Genomic DNA, 21,068 nt, shown 5'->3' with positions numbered 1-21,068 from the left:
TTCAGCGCTTTGTATTCCGCAATTTTTGGCTCCCTAATCAATCACCCTTAATATAATTGCTCGTCAGATGCGTTAAGCGTCAGAGATAACAAAGAAAAATTTCCCTGCGTTATGTGCGTATTGTACGTACGAAATAATTATGTTGCTCCGAAATTATGTGAATTTGCGCAAAGTTTTCAAGAACGACAATACCTTTGTATATACCGTCACGTTCGCAAACAGGGAATATCAATACCATACCTAATCAAGCTAACGACTTTTAATTACCCGCAAACATTTGATAATATAATATATATCATAACCATTTGTAATATATTACACATATATGTGTATAGTAACTCTGCATCGACATCAGAAACGACTACGCGATGTAGATAAATGAATAATTCAGATTAATTTTCATCGTGACGATAACGCATAAGGTAGTATGTCATAATATTTTTCTTCCATTCAATGCGGAAAATCAACTTCGTTACGCCCGCGTTTGTTGAAAAGTCCGACGACGCTACCGGCGTCCGCGCGACGTTCAATTCATTGCGCATCCTTCGCGTATACCTGTGTTCGCATTACGGAGAGAGAAAAAAAAAAAGAAAACTAAAAACGATCTGCTAGCAAAAAAATTGCTGATCCCGCATGTCACAATCTGTCAATGAACAATAATACTACCTGTCATTTGATAATAAATATTTTGATCGAATTTAATTAATCACACGCGTATAACTGTCCGTCAAAGTTCGAACGCTCCTATCAGCTACTCAATTGTCATTCTCTGATCGCTGTTGAGTTATTTCTAAAACGAAAAATTCATATTTTGCCTCCTAGCTTTAGTTAAAATTTATATCCCACTCATTCGCTGAATCGGTTTTGGATTGCCAAATATTTAGTTCGGATATGATTTTTTGCTTGTACTACTTTTCACCCCCGGTCACCGTATACTACGTATAGTGCGCATACCGTTGCAAAGGGAATCCTATGTATTTTAAATAGCGCCAACGTAATACCGCGTTCGTTTATTTCATCTTCTTTGAGCTGATCGTAAAAGCGTTCAGCTTATATACCAGATAAAACGAAGAAAGGACTGCAAACGGCATAGTAAAATTTTAGCACCAAATATAAGTTCTCCAGTTCTGCAAGTCCACTTTTTAGAAAGAGGAAAAAAAAAAGAAGAAAGGAGTGAATTTTAGCGAATAAATTCATTCAGCACCATTACAATTTTCATCTGTTTACAGATTACATTCAGAGCGTGAATATATTTCGAACTCCCTAATTCTTTTGTTTCGTAGGAATTGCAGCGAAGGCTTGACCAGACACTTGGTAAACCTGGGAGTTATTTGGCGGGAATCGATAGGGCGGGAAACGTGAAACCGATGACCATTGGCGCGCGTCTCTACAGAGTTGAACAGCAGGTCAGTCGGAGATCTTTGGTTTCGTTTTACCTGTAGCAAAGTATCCAGCAGTTGGCGCTACCTGGAAACATCTTTCGAAACCCTCTTTCCCCCTATTTTTCATTTTCACTCCTCATACGAATCCTTTCCTCACCTCGATTTTTCTCCTCAAGGAAAACCTATGCGAAGATGATAGAAAAAAGTAGGAGACAAAAGCTTATCGGCGTTGGGATTCGACGTTGAATTTGCCACGGATCACAGGTGCGCCCAGGACAAAGAGTGTGAAATAATTTTAGAAATTCTGAAAAAAAAGTCACAGGTCGAATTATTGTGCCGCATGAATTCTGAGGGCTGTCGGAAGGATGAATGTATCAGATGTGAAATTACAACCCGGATAGGGTTTACATACGTCTGAAATATAAACTACAGCTGCCGCAACTACGATGAATTTATTCTTAAACGGATGACGTATAGCTTTACAGTTTATGTGGATACCACATTATATGCGAAGATGCAAAATCTGAAGCCATATAACGTGTACGCGTATATACCGACGAGCGTACGTTTCGTTCATATAACATCTGCAAAAACAGGTCGTAGCGTTAATATCGCTTCAGGATATACTGCGTGTATATACAACTTCCATGACTCCTGGCAGGCGTTCTTAAGATATTAAAGCTCTGTCACTCCTGGATGTTCCTTGTAGATGAGCAGACGACGCATAAACCGTACGTATACGGTTATATCCGACGTTTTGATAGCGCTCAGGTTTAATATCGTGCTTGGATTAAAACCGGCATTAAACTACCTGAATACGTCGCTTGGAATAATCGTAAATATTTGCACCGGGAAGACCAGCTTCGTGTTTCTGCACTTTTTTTTTTTGATCATCTCGTCGGTGCGTACCTATGCAGCATGAGGAAAATTTTCAGAATTAGTGAAGAAAATGGAAAAAGCATGATCGGTTTAAAACTCTAAATATTCCACTTTTGTTTGCCCTCGTACAAAAGGCAAACGCGAAACTGACTTTTGATAGCTTGGTACAGAGTTTTGAGGTATAGTGTGTATACTCGTAGGTACGGGTGTGTATTTCGATTATGTGTGATTCGAGTTGCTACAGAAACCGCATAATATGAAGAGTTCGAACGGGACAAAACGCGATGTGTACATATACATATATATATATGTATATATCTATACTTATACATCAGTTTTAAAGTTCGATATTTGTTCAGTACTTGAAAACTGAAACTAATACCAAACTCGTGCGTGTTTCGTCGGAAGTTTTCCAAGCATTTACTCGGTGTTATGCTCTAGTTAAAAACTCTATTATCCTCACGTTAACAAACTCTCCATCAAATCAGGCGCATGCAATGATCATTCGGTAAACCGATGTAATCGATTCACGGGAAGAATAAATTTTCTTTGGAGGTAGAGGTCCGATAACGTAGAAGTTTGGGTGTATCAGGTGTACGAATTTCGTGGCGATTTTCGTACGGCATAAGGCTATGGAAGGAGGAATACCTACATCGAAAAAGTTCAACAGACCCCCTTACACGATGAAAAGATGAGTTTCGGAGAGGTGGAGACTATCCTGCGGTTCGATTTCTTATTCCCACCCCGAATATCCTGTGCGGAGCTCCCTTCCAACCCGACGCTGGTTCCCGTTCCCGTTTCAGTCGTTCTCTATACCATACATAAAGTATTATACTTGTACCCAAGCGCCCGTAAGTTGGTATATAACTTCACTGGCATTGATACGAATTTTTCGTTTTCGTCGCAGCTGTCGGTGATGGACAAAAAGATCGACCAGCTGGTGTACGTGCTTAACGCAGTGGCGCACAAGCAACAAATCCCATTGAGAAGCATAGAGGACGACGTTTAACAGAAGGCATCTTCGGCGTCTTCGACGACGCCACTGTCCTCTACTAATGTGTCTTCAGCTGTGTCATTTCGAACAGCACCAACGGGAACAGCAGCAGCAGCAGCAGCAGCAGCAACTATCATCTTGCCAAGACTCACTATCACGACGGTCACACCGGATATGTTGAGCCAAAGCTACTGACTTATCGCGCAATGATCGGCATGACAACCATAAGAATATCGTATACCAAAAGAAACAGAAATTAAATGAATAATAAGCAGAAGAAGATCTCGAACGGAAGTGTGGCCTCTTTTTTGGACAAGAAGAAACAAGGAAGGATCAATAAGAAAGAAAAATGGGATCGGCAATAACAACTGAGGTCGGTGATCGGCTTGATCGTTGTTCACTGATGCATCAGATGGTCTCGGATCATGAAGGGAAGAGAAGAAAAAAAGCATACTGCGGTCGATCAGAAGGTTAACAACTCCGGGGATGCATCAAATCCCCGAACTTATGAACCTTTCTGTTCGAAAACTCGAAGGCCGAACGCGAGAATTAACGTCGGAAATGAACGTAGGAAGTAATATTAAGTAAAGATTATTTACTCTGTTTCGTTCGTCGATTATATTTTCTTTTTCTTCTTCATTTATCTAAAAGGAATCTCAGTTAGGATTGAACGCTTAGATTTGTCAGGGACGAGGTACTACTGCACCTTGCAGATGATGTGATTAACAAGATGTGATGTAAATTTCGTTTGATCTCCGCGAGTCGAACATACTTGACTCTTCGGTCGGTGCTTTTAAAACGCCCTTAAAAATGAAAAAAAAAAAAAAAAAAACGTTACGATGTTAAAGTATATGAATAACGTTTCACGCACACGAACAAATTATTTACGCGACTAATAATTATATCTCGTGATAAATATAAATATAATGTATCGATTGATGCAGATTGAAAGGAAGAGGGTCGAAAGATGATAAAAATTTTGAGGGAGAGGTTTTTGTTTTTTATTTTTCCAAAAAGTAATAATAATCATACTACTGATATCAATAATAATGATAATAACGTGATTAAAATGCATAATTAATTACGCGTGTTGTAGACTCATTGTAAGGACAAACGGGAAATACACAATCTGACCGAAACTCGTCGAATAAAAGGCACCCTTCCATAATACACTAAAATTAATGCATAATTTGCTGTGAATTATTTGGGACATAAATGAGTCTATTAATATGCATACGATCTATAGGTACGCGCCGCCATGATAAAATTCGTATAGGTACCGTTTGCTTAATACTTACGTTGAAAATAAGACAATGAAAATACAATTACACTTATATACCTATAATAATTAACAAATATAATAACATATAAATTCATTTGTAAAAAGATTATTATTGAAAATTATAGTGTTGCACGCTGCATTCGTTCGTCGAAAGTTATTTTTCGTGTATATAATAAATTAATATTATTATACAATAGTATAATTAGTTAAAAATAATTAAATTACTCGCGCGAAAAACTAAAAACTATAAAATATTATAATATTGTATGTTATGTATAATTAATTTGGTTCTGCTGGTCGTGGATCAAAATTTTGCAAAGTGCGTTGTAATTCTCATATTATATATATGGTATATAAACAAAAGAAGTTGAAAAACATACTGAAAATTTATTGTATAAATACACGGTTGATTATTACTGGTAGTTCATCATAATTATAGGAACAAATTTTTAAGTATGGAATCATGAAAGCCAGGATTTCAAGAGCTCCATTTAAATCGACGCGAATTAAAGCCTCGCACAATTTTGCAACGGATCTCTGTAATTTAATAATGTTAACGAGTATAAAAATTATATCATCGCATATACCTTTACGTATAACGTGTTTTCGCCGAAAACTTAACGATTCGATGATATATTTGATGAACGTAAACGCGATTGATCGTTCACGAAAGTATACTTGAATGAAATTCGGATGAACACCGTCAACTACATGGATAAAATAAAATCGGATCTCATTTGATTTTTTATAAAACCTCACGGAAATTACAAATATTTTCAGACGCCGATCAGTTTTTTGTTCGCTTTATTCCCGACTTTTAGTTTACGATTAGCATTCGCAGGATTTCGGAGTCTGCGAAACGTTCGATCATAGTTATACCACCCGTAAAATTTGCACCGCATAGAAATCACTGTATTTCAACTATCATATGTAATAATGAAAATTCCGTTCACAAGGAGGCTACGAGGTAACTTAGCGATACTGGTAAAAATAAATAAGTAAAATAATATAGGTAAATAAATAGATTAATTGATTAATAATATTGAGCATATTTATAATGAAGAATTGAATAAGATTAATGAAAATTCAATTGATCGTGTAAATTTATGTATAAACAAAAACAATATGTAGATCAGCAGTTAACGATAAAACCTAATCCTTCTTTTCTACAGGTTCTATATTATAATATAGTTATGACATACATATGGAAGTAGTACGTGAATGATAACATTTTCCCGTACACTCAATTCGACACGTATATATCGTATAAATATTCATACAAAGTTAGATAATCGAATAATTACGAAACTATATTCATATTATATACAGCAGTTTTTCTAGTACCTAAAAATGTTTGACAAGAGAAAAAGGGAAAAGAAAGCATGAAATGAACTTAAGTAATTCATCGCGTCATTAAGGGTATTTTTTAATAATCCTTTTGATTAATTATCAACGTAAATTATATACAGCTATATTCTAGCCGCTATTAGGGTCCAAATTGTATACCTACCTAAAAATTACACATATTTACCTACACGTGATTGAAATGATCTTATTTTACTACGAGAAAAATCATAAGAATGTTAATTCACGCGAATTATGAGCGCAGGCTAAATTCAAAAGAAGAAAACTTGCGTAGCGTTTTATTCGACAGGCGATGCGGTTGTACTTATTAGATATTTTTCCATATCACGTACACATTGATTTGTGAATTTTTTTTTTTTTTCCCAACAGTGTGAATTGTAAAGTCGCACAAAACTTATTATAAATAGCTGCAGGCGCGTGTAACTGGTCTTCATTGGAAAAGATATTCGTTTATGTATATACATAGATACATTATATTATATATGTACGTAGCTACATAAACGACATGTGGCAAAATCAGTTCAGGTCAATGAATTTAAGTGAAAGCGTGTGTATATATCCTTATTCAAAATTTAACGGTAACAAGCCTCACTTTGATATAGAATTGCTTGCAGACTTCGTTCGTGTGCCTACAAGAGCACTTTTGAGTTAACTCAATGCGCCTTACGCCTTACACGTGCATCTCGATAATCACACCATAACTATGAAGTATTGCATTTTATGACAGCTATATGCTAAAAAGAGACATAAATCGATCGCCCCAGTACAGTACACGAATTTCTCTCTCATTGTCTCAAAGGTGTTCAAGATGTCGATTACTTTACCAATATCTTCAAAATTTAGACTCAAAACTGCGCGGATATTTTTAATTAGAGGGACCACAGATCTATCTGTAAATCATTTATATTATATAATATCATAAATTTGACCAATTTATTTATAACCGAGTTCTGCTATGTCGAATTGAACTTTACGTTTCATAACGAATTTATATAATTAGTGAATGGAATCGATTATCTGACCATATAAGCATTGGGGAAAAAACTTAAATTTCAAAAGAAATCATCATCCTTTCTCTTTGCTTATTATAATTATATTTTGTCACCAAAGTTCTAATGTATTTTGAATATTTTGGATCTTCGTCTGTAAATCCGCCATTTTGCCAGTAGTTGATATAGAGTTGAAACTCTAATATATGTTATTTATGTGTACAGTAGAAAAAAAAGGTGCGCAGCTCATAGACACTTTCTAGTCTACCACCTCAGCTTGAGTTACGTGTATGTCTCGTCGCCGCCCTGAACTGTATAGGTATGGAATATGCGTTAAAAAAAAGTACCAAAGAGAAAAAAGAAAGAAGCGAAACTAAATTAAATTTACGCGACATCCCTCGGTGCCTCTCACTATATCCTATGTAATAATCGTCGACTAGCCTATATTGTACTCTTAAAAAGGTAAAAAAAAAATTAATGAAAAAATGAAACTTAGATGAAAAGAAGGTACTTTTAATAAAATTGCCTACTTACTTTAGCATTAATAATTCTAGGTCAATTGTACATAATTTTCTATCTCTAGATAGAAAAAATTCATTGCGTTTCAATCTTCCTTTTTCGTGTTTAATCTCTTCATCTAATCTGCGATCGCAGGCAAATCCGTGATTCTATTTTTGAAAAAATTGAACCGCTATAATTATCAGTCACTCGCTTTTACGCGCGGCTTAATATATTGGTAATAAAATACTCTCAATAAGGGACGTTCGCTAATCGAATGTTACGCGAAAAAATTTCGTCGGATATAACGATAATAACAATAATTAATAACGCGTATAACTTATACTCTTCGAGTCTAAATAATAGTTCAGTCATAGATATATCGAACTTCGTAACTAACGCATCGTTAAATTTCGATTATTTTAAGTTCTAATTATTTTATGTCACACATCATTTATTTGTCTATATCGCTTCGGTTATGATACCGATATAACAATGAATCAATAATAATATCATACCGATGATATTACGCGAATCGAATAGATAATATATATGTTATATTAAAACTATTTAACACGAAAGCTCTGCTATCTGCAGCCTAGAATGTGATATCGCTCGACCTACAAAAGGTAAAAAAATATATATGTATAAATGAAAAAAAAGTAAAGACATCATTAGATTTATTATTTTTTAATTAGTATAGTCAACGAAGGGAGTAACATTTTCATCTAAATCACGTGATTGCCTCTCTTATAGTTTATCTGGATACATATTATACATACTCCTATGCGTATTTATAACATACACCGGATAATCTGGACGTTTACTATAGAAATTAAATTACTTTCGGCGAAAATGTTGTATGATTTCAGGTCATTGATGACGATTATTTTACCACCTAATAGAGTCATATAACCATTTGCATTTTATTCGAAAGTAATTGAATCAACGTCTAGTAAATATATGAAAATTTGATACGAACATAATATGTTTATCGCTCTATTATAGTCTGTATAAAATTTTTGCTAGATATAATTTCGAAGTCCGCATAAATTTGAGGTTGAGTCAGACTTACCAAAATAATTAAACTAGAAAAAAAAAAAATATAGGAAAATGGAAATTAATACGACCTGCAAAAAATCTATAAGTGTACGCGAGATTTTACCCGTTCGATCTAAATGTAGTGATTATCGAGTATGAATTAATAATCGAAACAAAACGATATGAATTTAAAGAAAGGGTTACTGAATCTCAAATTTTTGTCGATCCTGTATATTAACATTGAATCTAATGTATGATATGTATGGTATAAACACTACATAAAATGACGTGAACTTTTCTATGCGCAATTGCGAACTCATTAATAGAATAATATTGGAGCTATTCAACTATAGGAAAAATTAAGGTAACAAATTCAATAATTATTGTAGACTTACTCATATAATCATTATAATTACTGTCTAATCCACAATTCACGATATATTGATCTCGATCGCGTAGTGTAATATAGTCGAAGTAGTGGCGTTGTGTTACAATTAGTTCGTAAGATTAGATGTTATTAAAAAAATATACATATATATATATATATATATCTAGAAAAAGTCGAGAAAAATATACAAAAAAAATGGATTAAAAAAGTATAATTATATAATTACTGGGCCCAAGAAACCCTTAGCGCACCCGAAGAATTGCAAGATGGCAGAACGTATTAACCCTTTACCGTATTTCAAAGTTCTCTCAAAAACTAATTATGAATTAGCGAGTCGCTGTTCTCTTCCTGATGAATCAAAATTCGCTGACAAAAAAAAAAAAAAGAAGAAAAATATTCAAGTTAATTATTATTTGAAAGAACTTTTGGAAAGCTAGTAAACTGGGTATGTTCCGTGCCTATATATATTATACATATTTATATTCGTCAAAATTAATGAATTTAATATATACCTACATACTCGAATATAATGTAACAAGCAATCTGGACCAATCGTGTATTTTCTAAATTTTCACTGTAATATTCAAATGTATATCGAATAAGGAAATTGTCTGATCTTTTCTTAATCACATATACCGTGTAGGTATAAAAATTTTGCCGCTGAATGAATTGGTCTTGAAAAATTAAATTTGATTAAAATCCTCTAGGAATATCGTTAATCGAGGGATTATTTGTATTATAAAAACTTAATTATTTATGACAAGGCTAACCTTTGCTGATGAATTACGTGTGTACGATACCTATAAATACACGATGTATGTAGATCAAGTAAATTAAATTATATCACCTCAGATACTAAACAAAGTAATGGCCTTCGTCATTATAAAACTCCTACGAAAAATGATATTCAACAGCTGGTCCCAACAGCAATATTATAAATTTCAAACTCCTTCATGCCGGAAAAATAATCAATCAATAATTAAATACCCACATATTATATTCATATACCAATATATTATTATACAACTTAGACTCTAGCGATAACAGCGCGGAAAACGAAAAGAAAAGAAACAAAAAACAAGAAAACCCTCAAATATTACACGACGAGCGACCAAAATCGATAACCCGACGACCTTATATTCTATGCAACAAGATTTTAACAAGAATAAAAACTAACCACGACCAAATTATTTCTTATATATATTATTAAAAAAAACCAAAGTAAAGAAATTTTGTATTATGACATAGATATACTCTGTGCGAATACTGATCAGTCTGACATCGTACCGTCAGTTGTATTTTATTCTCACCAAACATCAAAACATCATACAAATACTTATAAAAACTCAATTATTTCGGAACTCTTTCGGTAATTTCTGAACAGCTGCTTAATGTCTTTGATTTTACGAATTCTTCGACTCTTCCTTTCTCTCTTTTCATGTAGAGTACTTAATCAGATGCCTCTGTCAAATTCACTTTCGTAATTAGGTAGATTTGATTATATGTAGACGTTTGCAAAATAGGAACAATGTGCTACACGAAATCATTCCGATAGAATCGCTCTAGAAACTAATTGATTAAACGTAAATGATGCAAACAAGATGAAAAAAAAAAAAGGTAAAGAATAACTCAATCATATCACCGTAGTTGCCTATACTAGCCACTAGTAGTGTATCGTCGATATCATATCGATATCGACCTGTCAAAAAAACTGCGGCGCTTGCAGCGATTTGAAAATTTTAGGTATTATCTCCACCCTGACCAACTACGTACTCCCTCGCCTGTGTATCGGTTACCTTCATACCCTAAATGTGATTGCTTGGTAAAACGGAAAAGGATATGTGAATAGAAACTCATTTGAACTGCTGCAAGCGTTCACTGTAAATGAAATTTATTAAAAAAATGCTGAATGATGAAAAAAAGAACTCTGTTCCTTACGATAAAGTAATATGTATATTATATTCTATATATGCGTAAGTAATATGATATTATAAGTATTTACATTACAGCTATAAAATATGTGAACAACACAAATACACATTAACTTATTACACCAGGTATAGTAGATGATAATTTCAGGAGTAACATAATTATGATAATATTAGCAATATGAGTACATGATGATTGCAACAACAATTATAAATATGAATATAAATATATACACGTATGACACTTACAAATTACACAATAACCCTGTCAAATATTGTACATTTGTGACATCATACCCTATATTATAAATATGAATATATATAATAATTTATAATAGTAAATGCTAATTGATAATTACATATTATATGATGACAATTATTATTATATACTACGATATGATACTATCATTATAAACTAATAGTAAAAGTTGAATATTTACCGTAACTCCAATTCTCTTCGAATTCATTGTTGTCTATTATTGTTTTATCACTAAAATCATTCCTCTGATATCTTCCTTAGAGTGTCCGTGAAAAAATTTGGCCGATGTCATTCCGTGCTGCCGCTTGCATTAGGTCTGCCATGTTGAAACAAACTTCAAGTGGAACAAGGACGAGGACTCAATGGTCAGGGAATTCCAATTTTTCAACGAAATTTGTGGTCTGTAACAGGGACAGGAACTCTTTAATTGATTGACGGGGTATGTCAAAGAACGAATGAGGAATCGAAATGTGTGATTCAGATTTCGGAGAATCACTTCAGCAATTTTAAAGGCTGATTAACGAGACAATCGCTAATGAATAGCGATAACTCGATGATTCCGGCAGTCAGATCAACTTTGCAAATTCAGATTTCTGAAACAAAATACATCAACCGAGAATTAAGTAGGCTCTGAATCGTGAATAATTTCGAGTAAGGAACACCATTCCGTCGAATGAATTAGGCTAGAAATGAGTCCCATCGAGATATCTGAATTGTTTTCCTTATTTCAGAGCAATGTATTTCTAATAACTCGCTCAATTTTATAGATAGATCACTTTGACTCACAGATTCAGATTTCTGAGATTAAAAGATATTGGAATACCGTAGCGAAATTCATGGAAACAATGGTTGGATAATGGCCCAAATTTCGAAGAAAATCTAAGGCTATAGGCTTGACGTTTTTTGGTGGCGAAATGTGAAGTATTTTTTTAATCGATTGCAGCATGTTATCTAATGTATTTTTATCTCAGAAATATAAATCCGTTGAGTAAATTGTGCTAGGAATCAATCCCATCGAACTATATCAATGCTCCCTGCCAGAAGTCGCAAACATGGCGATAATGCGATTCACTTGATTCATGATTATTAAATTGGTTCTCGTCTGTTACTTGAAGGAAAATCGACAGCGTTGGAGCAACTCTACCCTGGTTCCGTATCGCAGGACTCATCGGTGCATATACATGGATGTTCATTATATTTCTGAACTAAAAAAGAATACTATAGATCATGTACTTTCTAGAAAAACTGAAATGTTGACTGAATAAACGACCTTGATATATTTTACTGTAACATGCTTATTCCCAGAGCAAAAATTTTTGTGTGAATAAATCTATATTATACCTAACGATGTGTTGCGATTGATTTTGTCCTTTTTATTCATTCGTTACCCGAATGCTCCCTCGGAGTGTTGATTCGATGGTAATTGAATGCATCATCAAAATTCTCCATGTGCAATACTTCATGAAATCAAGTCTGACACCGAATGCCTCGCCACATGCATATAATGTGGTCTGCATGCTAACAGACGATGTCTTAATCATACGGTGAAAAAACACGATAGGATACACACAAATGATTGCATGCAAACGATGAGGCACATGGGGTCTCGGACCACCTCCTCGCCTATCCTGTTCTCCTGATACCAAAATCAATTTTCGATCAAAATCTCAATTTTCAGGGCCGGTATTCTAAAGATCTACATTATCGGTTTCGGTTTGTCTTAAAGCACGATTGAATGACTGAATGAATGCACAGGCAGGTATATAGTCAGTTCTGCAAGCAACTAGTTGCTCTGTCTAGCATATTAGGAATGAATATACAGGATTGAATGCATGCACACGATGAGGCACATGGGGTCTCGGACCACCTCCTCGCCTATCCTGTTCTCCTGATACCAGAATCAATTTTTGACCAAAATCTCAATTTTCAGGGTCGTTATTCTAAAGATCTACATTATCACTTCCGGTTTTTGCGGAAGCATGACCGAATGATTGAATGCACAGGAGGACGCTTAGTTCCGCAAGCAGCCAGTTCGTTTCCTTATCATACGTTGTAAGAGTAGGATTGAATGCACATGATTGTATAGAATAATATCTCTATCATACTTCGTAGAAGTAGGAATGAATATACAGGATTGAATGCATGCACACGATGAGGCACATGGGGTCTCGGACCACCTCCTCGCCTATCCTGTTCTCCTGATACCAAAATCAATTTTCGACCAAAATCACAATTTTCAGGGCCGGAATCCCACAGCTCTACGCGATTACTTGCGGTCGCAACAAAGTGTGATACGACACGCATTCATGCATGATTGTGAATGATGGATGCAAGGATGTGATCAATAATAATTTTACAATTCCGTTTGAATGCTAGAAACTTTTTATTAATAATTTGTCATCATAAATCACATGGCAATCCAATATCAAAGATGTACTGAACACAGTTATACCAAGTAATTCATTTACATAACTATAACTAACATGTTATAACGTTTCCGACAATACTTTTATCACATTTCACATTAGGATATCACTATGATTATACCAATACACGTATAGTATTGATCATTTGAATCTAATTGTTCATTCGGCGTATATAGTAGTTGATTCCACAAATACACCAGAAAGAGGGTTTTCTCCGAGTTGCTGTTTCAGCTGTTATGGACCAAATTGTTTCCTAGGCTGCCCCTTTTCTTTTCTGAAAAATACAAATGAAAGAGAGGTGAGAAAAATTGATGAGAACGAATAGCAGCTCTGAAAAAATTGGAATACATAGTCCAGTTAGCTTTATTTGTAGCCTGATTCACTCGTTTCACCACGATATTTTGTTCACGGGGTCAAGATACGTTGGAACATCGTCCTGCAATTAATTTGCAAAATACCTCTCTCTTTTGCCTCAAAAAAAAAAAAAAAAAAAAAAACGCTAGGCCTGTAGGTTTCGATTCTCCTCACAATTTGGCTGACAATCCAACCATTTTTTAATAATCGTATAGTACTATTCTCACGTATTTTGAGGACAGGCATCCAAATCTGCTATCTTAATCGTTCCAGTCATCGAATGACCGAGTCTTTATGACATGTATCATCTTTGCGTCAATACCTTACGCCTTCCGCTCTCCTAGCTGTAAAGTCCTTCCGTAGTCCTTGCTGCACATAATGATGTTGAAATGGCCTGATTCTTTAAAATTTCTCCAAAGATCTTCTCAACTCATCGATCAATCCGTATAACTTTCCCATTAATTATCGGCACGCATACAAAACAAAAAACAGTATCATCATGAAAAGTGTTCTCACCACGATTTCTGTAGGATGATAAATTGGTTTCCTATGCCAATTAACTCGAGTCCTGATTATCATTTTGCTTCTCGTACAAGATCATTTACCTGCCAATTATTTTCCTTATCCGCATTTTCTCTCATTCTTTTTCCACCCTTCGCTTCAGAATCGTACTCGGTAGATACCCAGCTATCATATGTTGTGTCAGATTAATATGCGTGCGTCCAGATAATTTGTCGCTACATCATCCGGACCTTCTAATCCAATTAATTCAGTGATAGTCAACTACCGTGTTACTTGCTAGGCCCAGGGTCGCATTATATTCAGACTCATGTGAGTAACTAGCATTAGAAATCCACATCGACGCGATCAGTTATTACGTCACATGGAACTGGCTTCGAAAAATCACTATCGATCGCTACATAGTTCTGATTCCCTCACGCGTATCATCCACAGTTCGGACTAATTGTCAGATTGTCATTAAGAATTTTTACATCCAAAAACGAATGAAAAAGTAACGGGCCCCGTTGAATTCCATCAGAATCATGGGGAAGTGGGAACAAAGCACCTGCAACACGCGCGTATTAAGGATCCAATAGAGAGGAAAAAAATCAGAGAGGTGATCAGAAACATCGCGAAAAAGATACTCGACTTTACCAGGCTATATAACGAACGTGTTACGAAATCAAATCCAACGTTTTCCATCGAGACGTGATTGATAATGAGAGAAAAAACATCGGGGAATCTTATATAATATGAATATTTTTGTGAATACTCAAAATGCACTGGAAAAATTTGGATATTCCATTTCAGTGCGAATTGATTAATTTAAGCTGTTTGATATGGTCTCGATTATAATAACGGCGTCCCGGATTTTGCGGGAAGAGCTCGATTTCGGGTGCGTCCCTGAGTGGTCGTCGTACACCTGCTCCCCGACTTTATAACCTGTCCAGACCGCGGCGGAGTTTCTTCGTCGCTTTTACTATACTTATATTATACAAACTCTTGGAGTTTCCGTTGTCCGGAGTTAACGGACTGCTTATCTCGTTCTTTTGACTCTTGTCAGTTAACTATTCGAATATGAAGTCAACTCCGTTCTCTACCAATAGAATATTAAATTACAATTAGTTCTCACGTCGAATGTATCAGTTCCATATTATTTTACGGATTTTCAATCGAATGTACTTTGTTTTATCAGATTCGAAATTCATGCGTTGTTATTACCATCTGGCGGGATGATAATTTTATCTTCGTACAAATTGTAGAGCCTTTTCGGACCTTATAGACTATCTCGATGAACGTGAAACGCCCACTTCGCTTCCATCGCTGAGTTACGACTGTGACTCGAGGTATAGAGATATGGATTTCGTAATCATTCAAATTTAATTCTCGTAACCATATTATCGAAGGTTTACCATCGTCCGACGCTTCGAAAGATCGATCCAAATATGGCGTCTGATCCGCGAACCGGAAGTATGCTGAAGAAATTAAAAAATCAAAATAAACAATTCAATCGTTCCGAGTCAAGCTTCTTAAGTTTCTCGGTTCAACCGTTCTCGTTATTAATGAACGTTTCACACATCATATTTCTCTTGACAATTCTCATTGTAACGCCGAACAGGGTCGCAGGTCACGTCAAAACTTTAGACTCCCGCTGAGCCCACGTGTAGCTTGAGCTAACAATTCACAAACGGTATGAGATAAAGAGGAGAAGAGAATAATAATAGGAGCTGAAGACGCTAAGCGATGACACCCGCATGAAAGAACTTCTGTACCTACCGTACCGCTTGTAGAGCTCCATAGCAGTTTCCAAGTACAATACCAAGTTCGTAAGTTGAATTTGTCAGGGAATAGTCATCGTCGCGAAGCGTCCAATCATCGGCTGTCTTCAGGGCTGACGTTTCTAAATGCACCAGTTAAATCCTCGCCCACGCAATGATTATGCTTATCATTATGCGCGTGTAATACACGGACTCGTTGCTCTTCGATCGAAATAATTGAATAATCCGCATCGAGTTATTCAGGTAACTCTACGCCTCGTCAATTCTCTCTATACTCTCGAGTAAACCATTAAATTCATCTAGCTCTGCGGGCAACAAATAATTCTACCAATGTTACAAGTATGCGACCATATCGCGAAGGGATGTGTATCGGGCTCGAGTTGTACCTACGAGAAAATAAGTAATAAAGCGTTTAAGAAATAGCGATCGGTACTTAAACCTGCTATTACTCGTTACTCCATTATTACTGTAAAATATTTAACAAATCGATGAAAATGATTGATCAATTCGCAGACAACCTTTTCTTATACCTCGACGATAATAATATCAGTGGACCAATATAAAACTATTGCCCGCAGGTTATTTGCCTGTAAATTATCGGAAAGTGGTTACAATTAACATCAAACGATTAATTTACCGAGTCTCTATTTGTAATGACTATGATTTACTCCACGTAATTAAAACAATATCGATAATGGTAAAGTATACGCACATGATATATGTATACATATACCTATGTGTATGTGTATAATCTTCAAATAATTTTTCTTAATTTTCCATATTTTACTTTTTCTCTGCATGGGATAATATTCAATGAAACTTCATTGAAACGCCCACGTATTTAATGATTCGATTATCACTCTTAAAATTATAATGGGGAATTACCTTTCTCGAAATATTCAATATTCTTACACAACCACATCCACGTGCTAAGTGATCGCGAAGCTCGCGTCGTTAAAATCTTCCTACACTTTTCCTACAGTATTATACCTCTAATAACCGATTCATCCCGTGGCACACGTGCCTATTACGTACGTATATACGAATCTTTCGCAGTATACGTAGATCGTAAATCAATAGGACGATTGCAAACTGCACCGATGTACAACATGGCGTTGGCGGTGGCGAGGGAAGAGGTATAACGACAATAAAAATAGCAATAGCAACGCGACGCGCCGCTAAGACGGGTTTGAAAAAAAAAGTGAAATATTCGACAATCGAGAAAAAAGTCAGAAGATCATCGTTATTCGATCGGTTCGTCGACGGCGGAGGATCGGATCGTCTTTGTTGGGGGTGGAGGAGGAAATAAAATAACATACGTAACTATCGCGTGTATATATGAACGTTAAGGAATAAAAGAACGGAGGGGCGCGCGTGCGATCGCGTACAAAACTGAACAAGAAATGGAATGCTGTGCAAGGAGACACGCCTTAATTGCATTTAATTAATCAACGAAGGAGCCCGAGGAACTACCGGAGGAGAATCGGAGATACGTGGTGTACATACGTACCCATGTATACGCCGGTATGTATTTATATATGTTGCGCGGAATCGGGATCCATTGATGAATGTCGCGGTGGTCGGTTGTACGGAGTCCACCAGCCTGTTGCCCCCTGTCTTTCGGGGAGAGAAAGACGATCGTATTATATACCTCGCTATACCGGAGATGATACCGCAGGAGGTTGAAGAGGAGGAGCTGGAACGGGGAATTCTTATTGTTAGTCGAGGCGCGCGCCGCGAACGGATTCCGGTTTCTTCGATTAAAACGCCGCTCGAGAATGATGCCTTCCGGTGGCGTCTCTTTCTTCTCTTACTTTTTTATTCTTCCTCTTGTGTTCTTTACTTTTTTTCGTCTCCTTTTCTTCTTCTTCCATCTCTTCTCAACCACCCCTCAATATTTTGACTTCGGCGCGCCGATGTGTATTGGATGCCAAAAAAAAAAAAAAAAACAGACAGCCTCGCGTCAATTAGCGGTAATAATTTTTCTAAACAATCGACGGAAAGGCTTACATACGTATACCTATACTCGTTGAACTTAACGTCCTACTACTCTGATTTATCAGAGTTCATTTATTTTATTATGATAGGTTTCAGCTGAGGTTGACCGCTGCAGCTCCGCACCTTAATCTTGTTTCACTTTTTTAGCGAGAGGATAATAAACCTGAGTTCGTATACGTTTATCACCCCCCCCCCCCCCCCCCCCTCTTTGCCAACCCCCATTATATTCTTCTTTTTTTATCGTCGCATGTCTTAGTTGTTACGATGAAATGAACGCGGAATAGTCGCGTACACGTTGCCTAGAAATGATCACGTATTCCGTACGCATTGTGTCAATTCCAGTTTACTCGCTGCTACGGTATAAAAAGATTGAAATGAAATGAAATAAAATAAAATAAAATAAAATAAAATAAGTATATATATTACGTACATAGCTTTTTTTATCGCGATATATACCCGTTCGAGTTCATTCACTAAGTCGTTTTTACGACAGACGCCAGTAACTGCGAGCGAACCACATATACAGTATTACCGGTATATTATATATCCACCCGTAGATCCAGGGGGATAAATTTGCACTTTATAATCAGTGGCAATGAACTAGGAAGAATCCTTATTACGGAGTAATCGGTTGAAATTACAGCAACGATCGATCGTCCCTGCCAATGCCCTCTGCAAATATTTTCTGATCGTAACTCGTTGAAGGGATTGTTACGTCGGACCATACGTGCGTGTGTTTAGTAGAAGAAGACAGAGAAAGAAAATATGGATTCAGTTGGGGGTGAGCGTAGAACAAACAACGGAGACTTGGATCGGGATGGAAAAGGCGGGGGAAGAAGCTGCAGAGGTTCGGGATCGATACGCCGATAATCGTGCGGAGAGATCGAGCGTCTTCTTCGAATAGAATATCGTTTGTCGGCGGCCATTCATTGTAATGAACGTCAGTTCCAATCGAATCACGTTATGTTAAGTTGCCTCGGTTTAATCTCACTCCCTCTTTTACCCCGCACAATCATTCACCGCGGTAGGTAGGTATATTGTACTCATTTGCCATATCAATCGTCCAGGAGCTCGAGCTTCCAGCTCGATCGACAAAATCAAAAATCTCCATTCTTCGTGGATCACAGAAAAAAGAAACGAATCAAAGACAGATGAAAGGTACTGGTGCAAAACTGGCGCGAAACGAAACGAACATTTAAACCAATAAAATAATTAAATTTATTTCAAACGTAGAAACAAGAAGAGATATAATCCCACACGCGTATATTTATCCTATTTGTGTACACCAAAGTCGTTAATTGCACAGTATGTTAGCGCTCGTAGCGTATAAGAATTATATACGAGTCGACAATTAGTTATGCAAATGAACTTACGTGACGAAACCGTTGTATGCGGCTATGGTAGGGAATTTATCACGATATAAATTGCGAAGAAAATATACCTTATGCATTGGCTCGATTAATAGACTGGTAAATTCTTCTTTTCCCCCGATCGATTCAGTCGTTTGAATTATTTGATTGTTTTTTTTTTTTTTTATCATACTATTTGCGGCGGGAGACGCAAGAAATCGTTTTTTAAATTCCTTTCCTAAAAGAAGTGTTTTTTATTCCCTTGGCAGTTTGAGGATAATGTCCGATCGCAGCGTAAGTACAAGGCTGGCCTACGATCGTCGTCGTTTGTAGAATGTGCAGAGGGCTAAGATCTTGGTATCGCGATACTCGAAGCGCGAGACAAATTGAAGTTTTTCACCGACGAACCTGTCCAACGTGGTTCGCGACCCTACGTCTGTTCCACCTTCTTATTCCGCCTGTCCTCCTCATCCCGATAGCGTCTCTCGACGATCCTGTTTGCTCGTTTCTTCGCACTATGTGCTATAAAAGCTGCTGCCGATGCTGCGATGCAGTTATACAAGCGTATATATGTATGTATATCGTGTGATGCCGCGGCGCGCGAATCTTCCCCGTTCGAGTTCAGGAAACCATTTTAATATTTTCTACAAGGTTCTCCAGAGGCGTTGATATATTTCATCCGATTCAACGGAGCTTCTATATGAAAAGCAAAAAGGAATCGCTGAGAACAAGAACCAAAAAAGAGAAAAAAAACAAAAAGAATAACAAAAAAGAACACCGCGCGGTGCTCGAGCCGATGTAAAAATTTTTGCAGAGCGTATCGATTTTGCAGCGCTGCACTCGGACGCGGTTCAAATTTATTATAACTTATGCGCGCGTACCCCGTACGTAGTACATACGTACGTACGTACATACGTGTACCTACACGTATGTTGAATAGATTTATTTAACGCGTCGCTCCATAATTTTTGATATTATATCTTTTGTAAAAAATGTATATAGGTATATAGATATATACATACAGTGGTGAATTATAACGAACGAGAAAATGTATTATTATTTCCTTTCTGTCTTTCTAAATGACGTTGGTCTTAGAGAATGCTGTATAATGTTGGAGAGGGCGATGGTTATCTATATGGATATCTCTGAATCGAACCATGCCCGCGTACTGCGGATACCTATGTACCTACTTAGAGGTATATAAAGGCGAATTAATTATACAGCGTGCAATTTTAATTACGGTATTGGAACGATTCTATCGAACGGTAAATTGACGGCTTAGATATACCATTATTATATAAAGAGATATTTTCTATAAAACTTGCGTCGGTATAGGTGTATAAAACACTCGTTTGTATGTGCATACCTATACGCTGCGAACCGCGTCGCGGACGCGAGCGATCGCTTTGAATTATTATTTTGCAAAAACAACAAAATATAATAAAATAAAATTGACGAAATATTTTTCTCAAGCATGTATTTATATAGTCTACTCTATAACGCGTCGTTTCAACTTCCCAGGCCCTGCCAGGCCCTCCGAGGTCCTGGTCGCCAAAATTCCTCTTTTTTCTGACTACACAACTCCTTGCCGAAGCCGTATTAGGAAACCTGCAGTCATTGTACATACATACGCACGCGGAGCCCGCGCGCGGCTCTC

At 36.5% G+C, this 21,068-nt stretch overlaps 1 protein-coding gene across 9 annotated transcripts in view; it reads left to right on the top strand.

Moving 5' to 3' along the window:
* Nucleotides 1–10,025, top strand: part of LOC105688551 (potassium voltage-gated channel subfamily KQT member 1-like) — a 48,933-nt gene extending 38,908 nt beyond the window's left edge. For all 9 annotated transcript variants that reach the window (XM_025746669.2, XM_025746664.2, XM_025746663.2 and 6 more), the window contains 2 exons: nt 1,284–1,406; nt 3,169–10,025. In XM_025746669.2, coding sequence (XP_025602454.2) covers nt 1,284–1,406; nt 3,169–3,270 — 225 coding nt within the window. In that variant the 3' untranslated portion in view covers nt 3,271–10,025. The remainder of the gene's footprint in view (nt 1–1,283; nt 1,407–3,168) is intronic.
* Nucleotides 10,026–21,068: the final 11,043 nt, after the last annotated feature.

Source organism: Athalia rosae, chromosome 5, assembly GCF_917208135.1.
Source record: "Athalia rosae chromosome 5, iyAthRosa1.1, whole genome shotgun sequence".
Taxonomy (NCBI): Eukaryota; Metazoa; Arthropoda; class Insecta; order Hymenoptera; family Athaliidae; genus Athalia; species Athalia rosae.
Note: the sequence above shows the minus strand (reverse complement) of the source record. Positions and strands in the feature narration are given on the sequence as shown.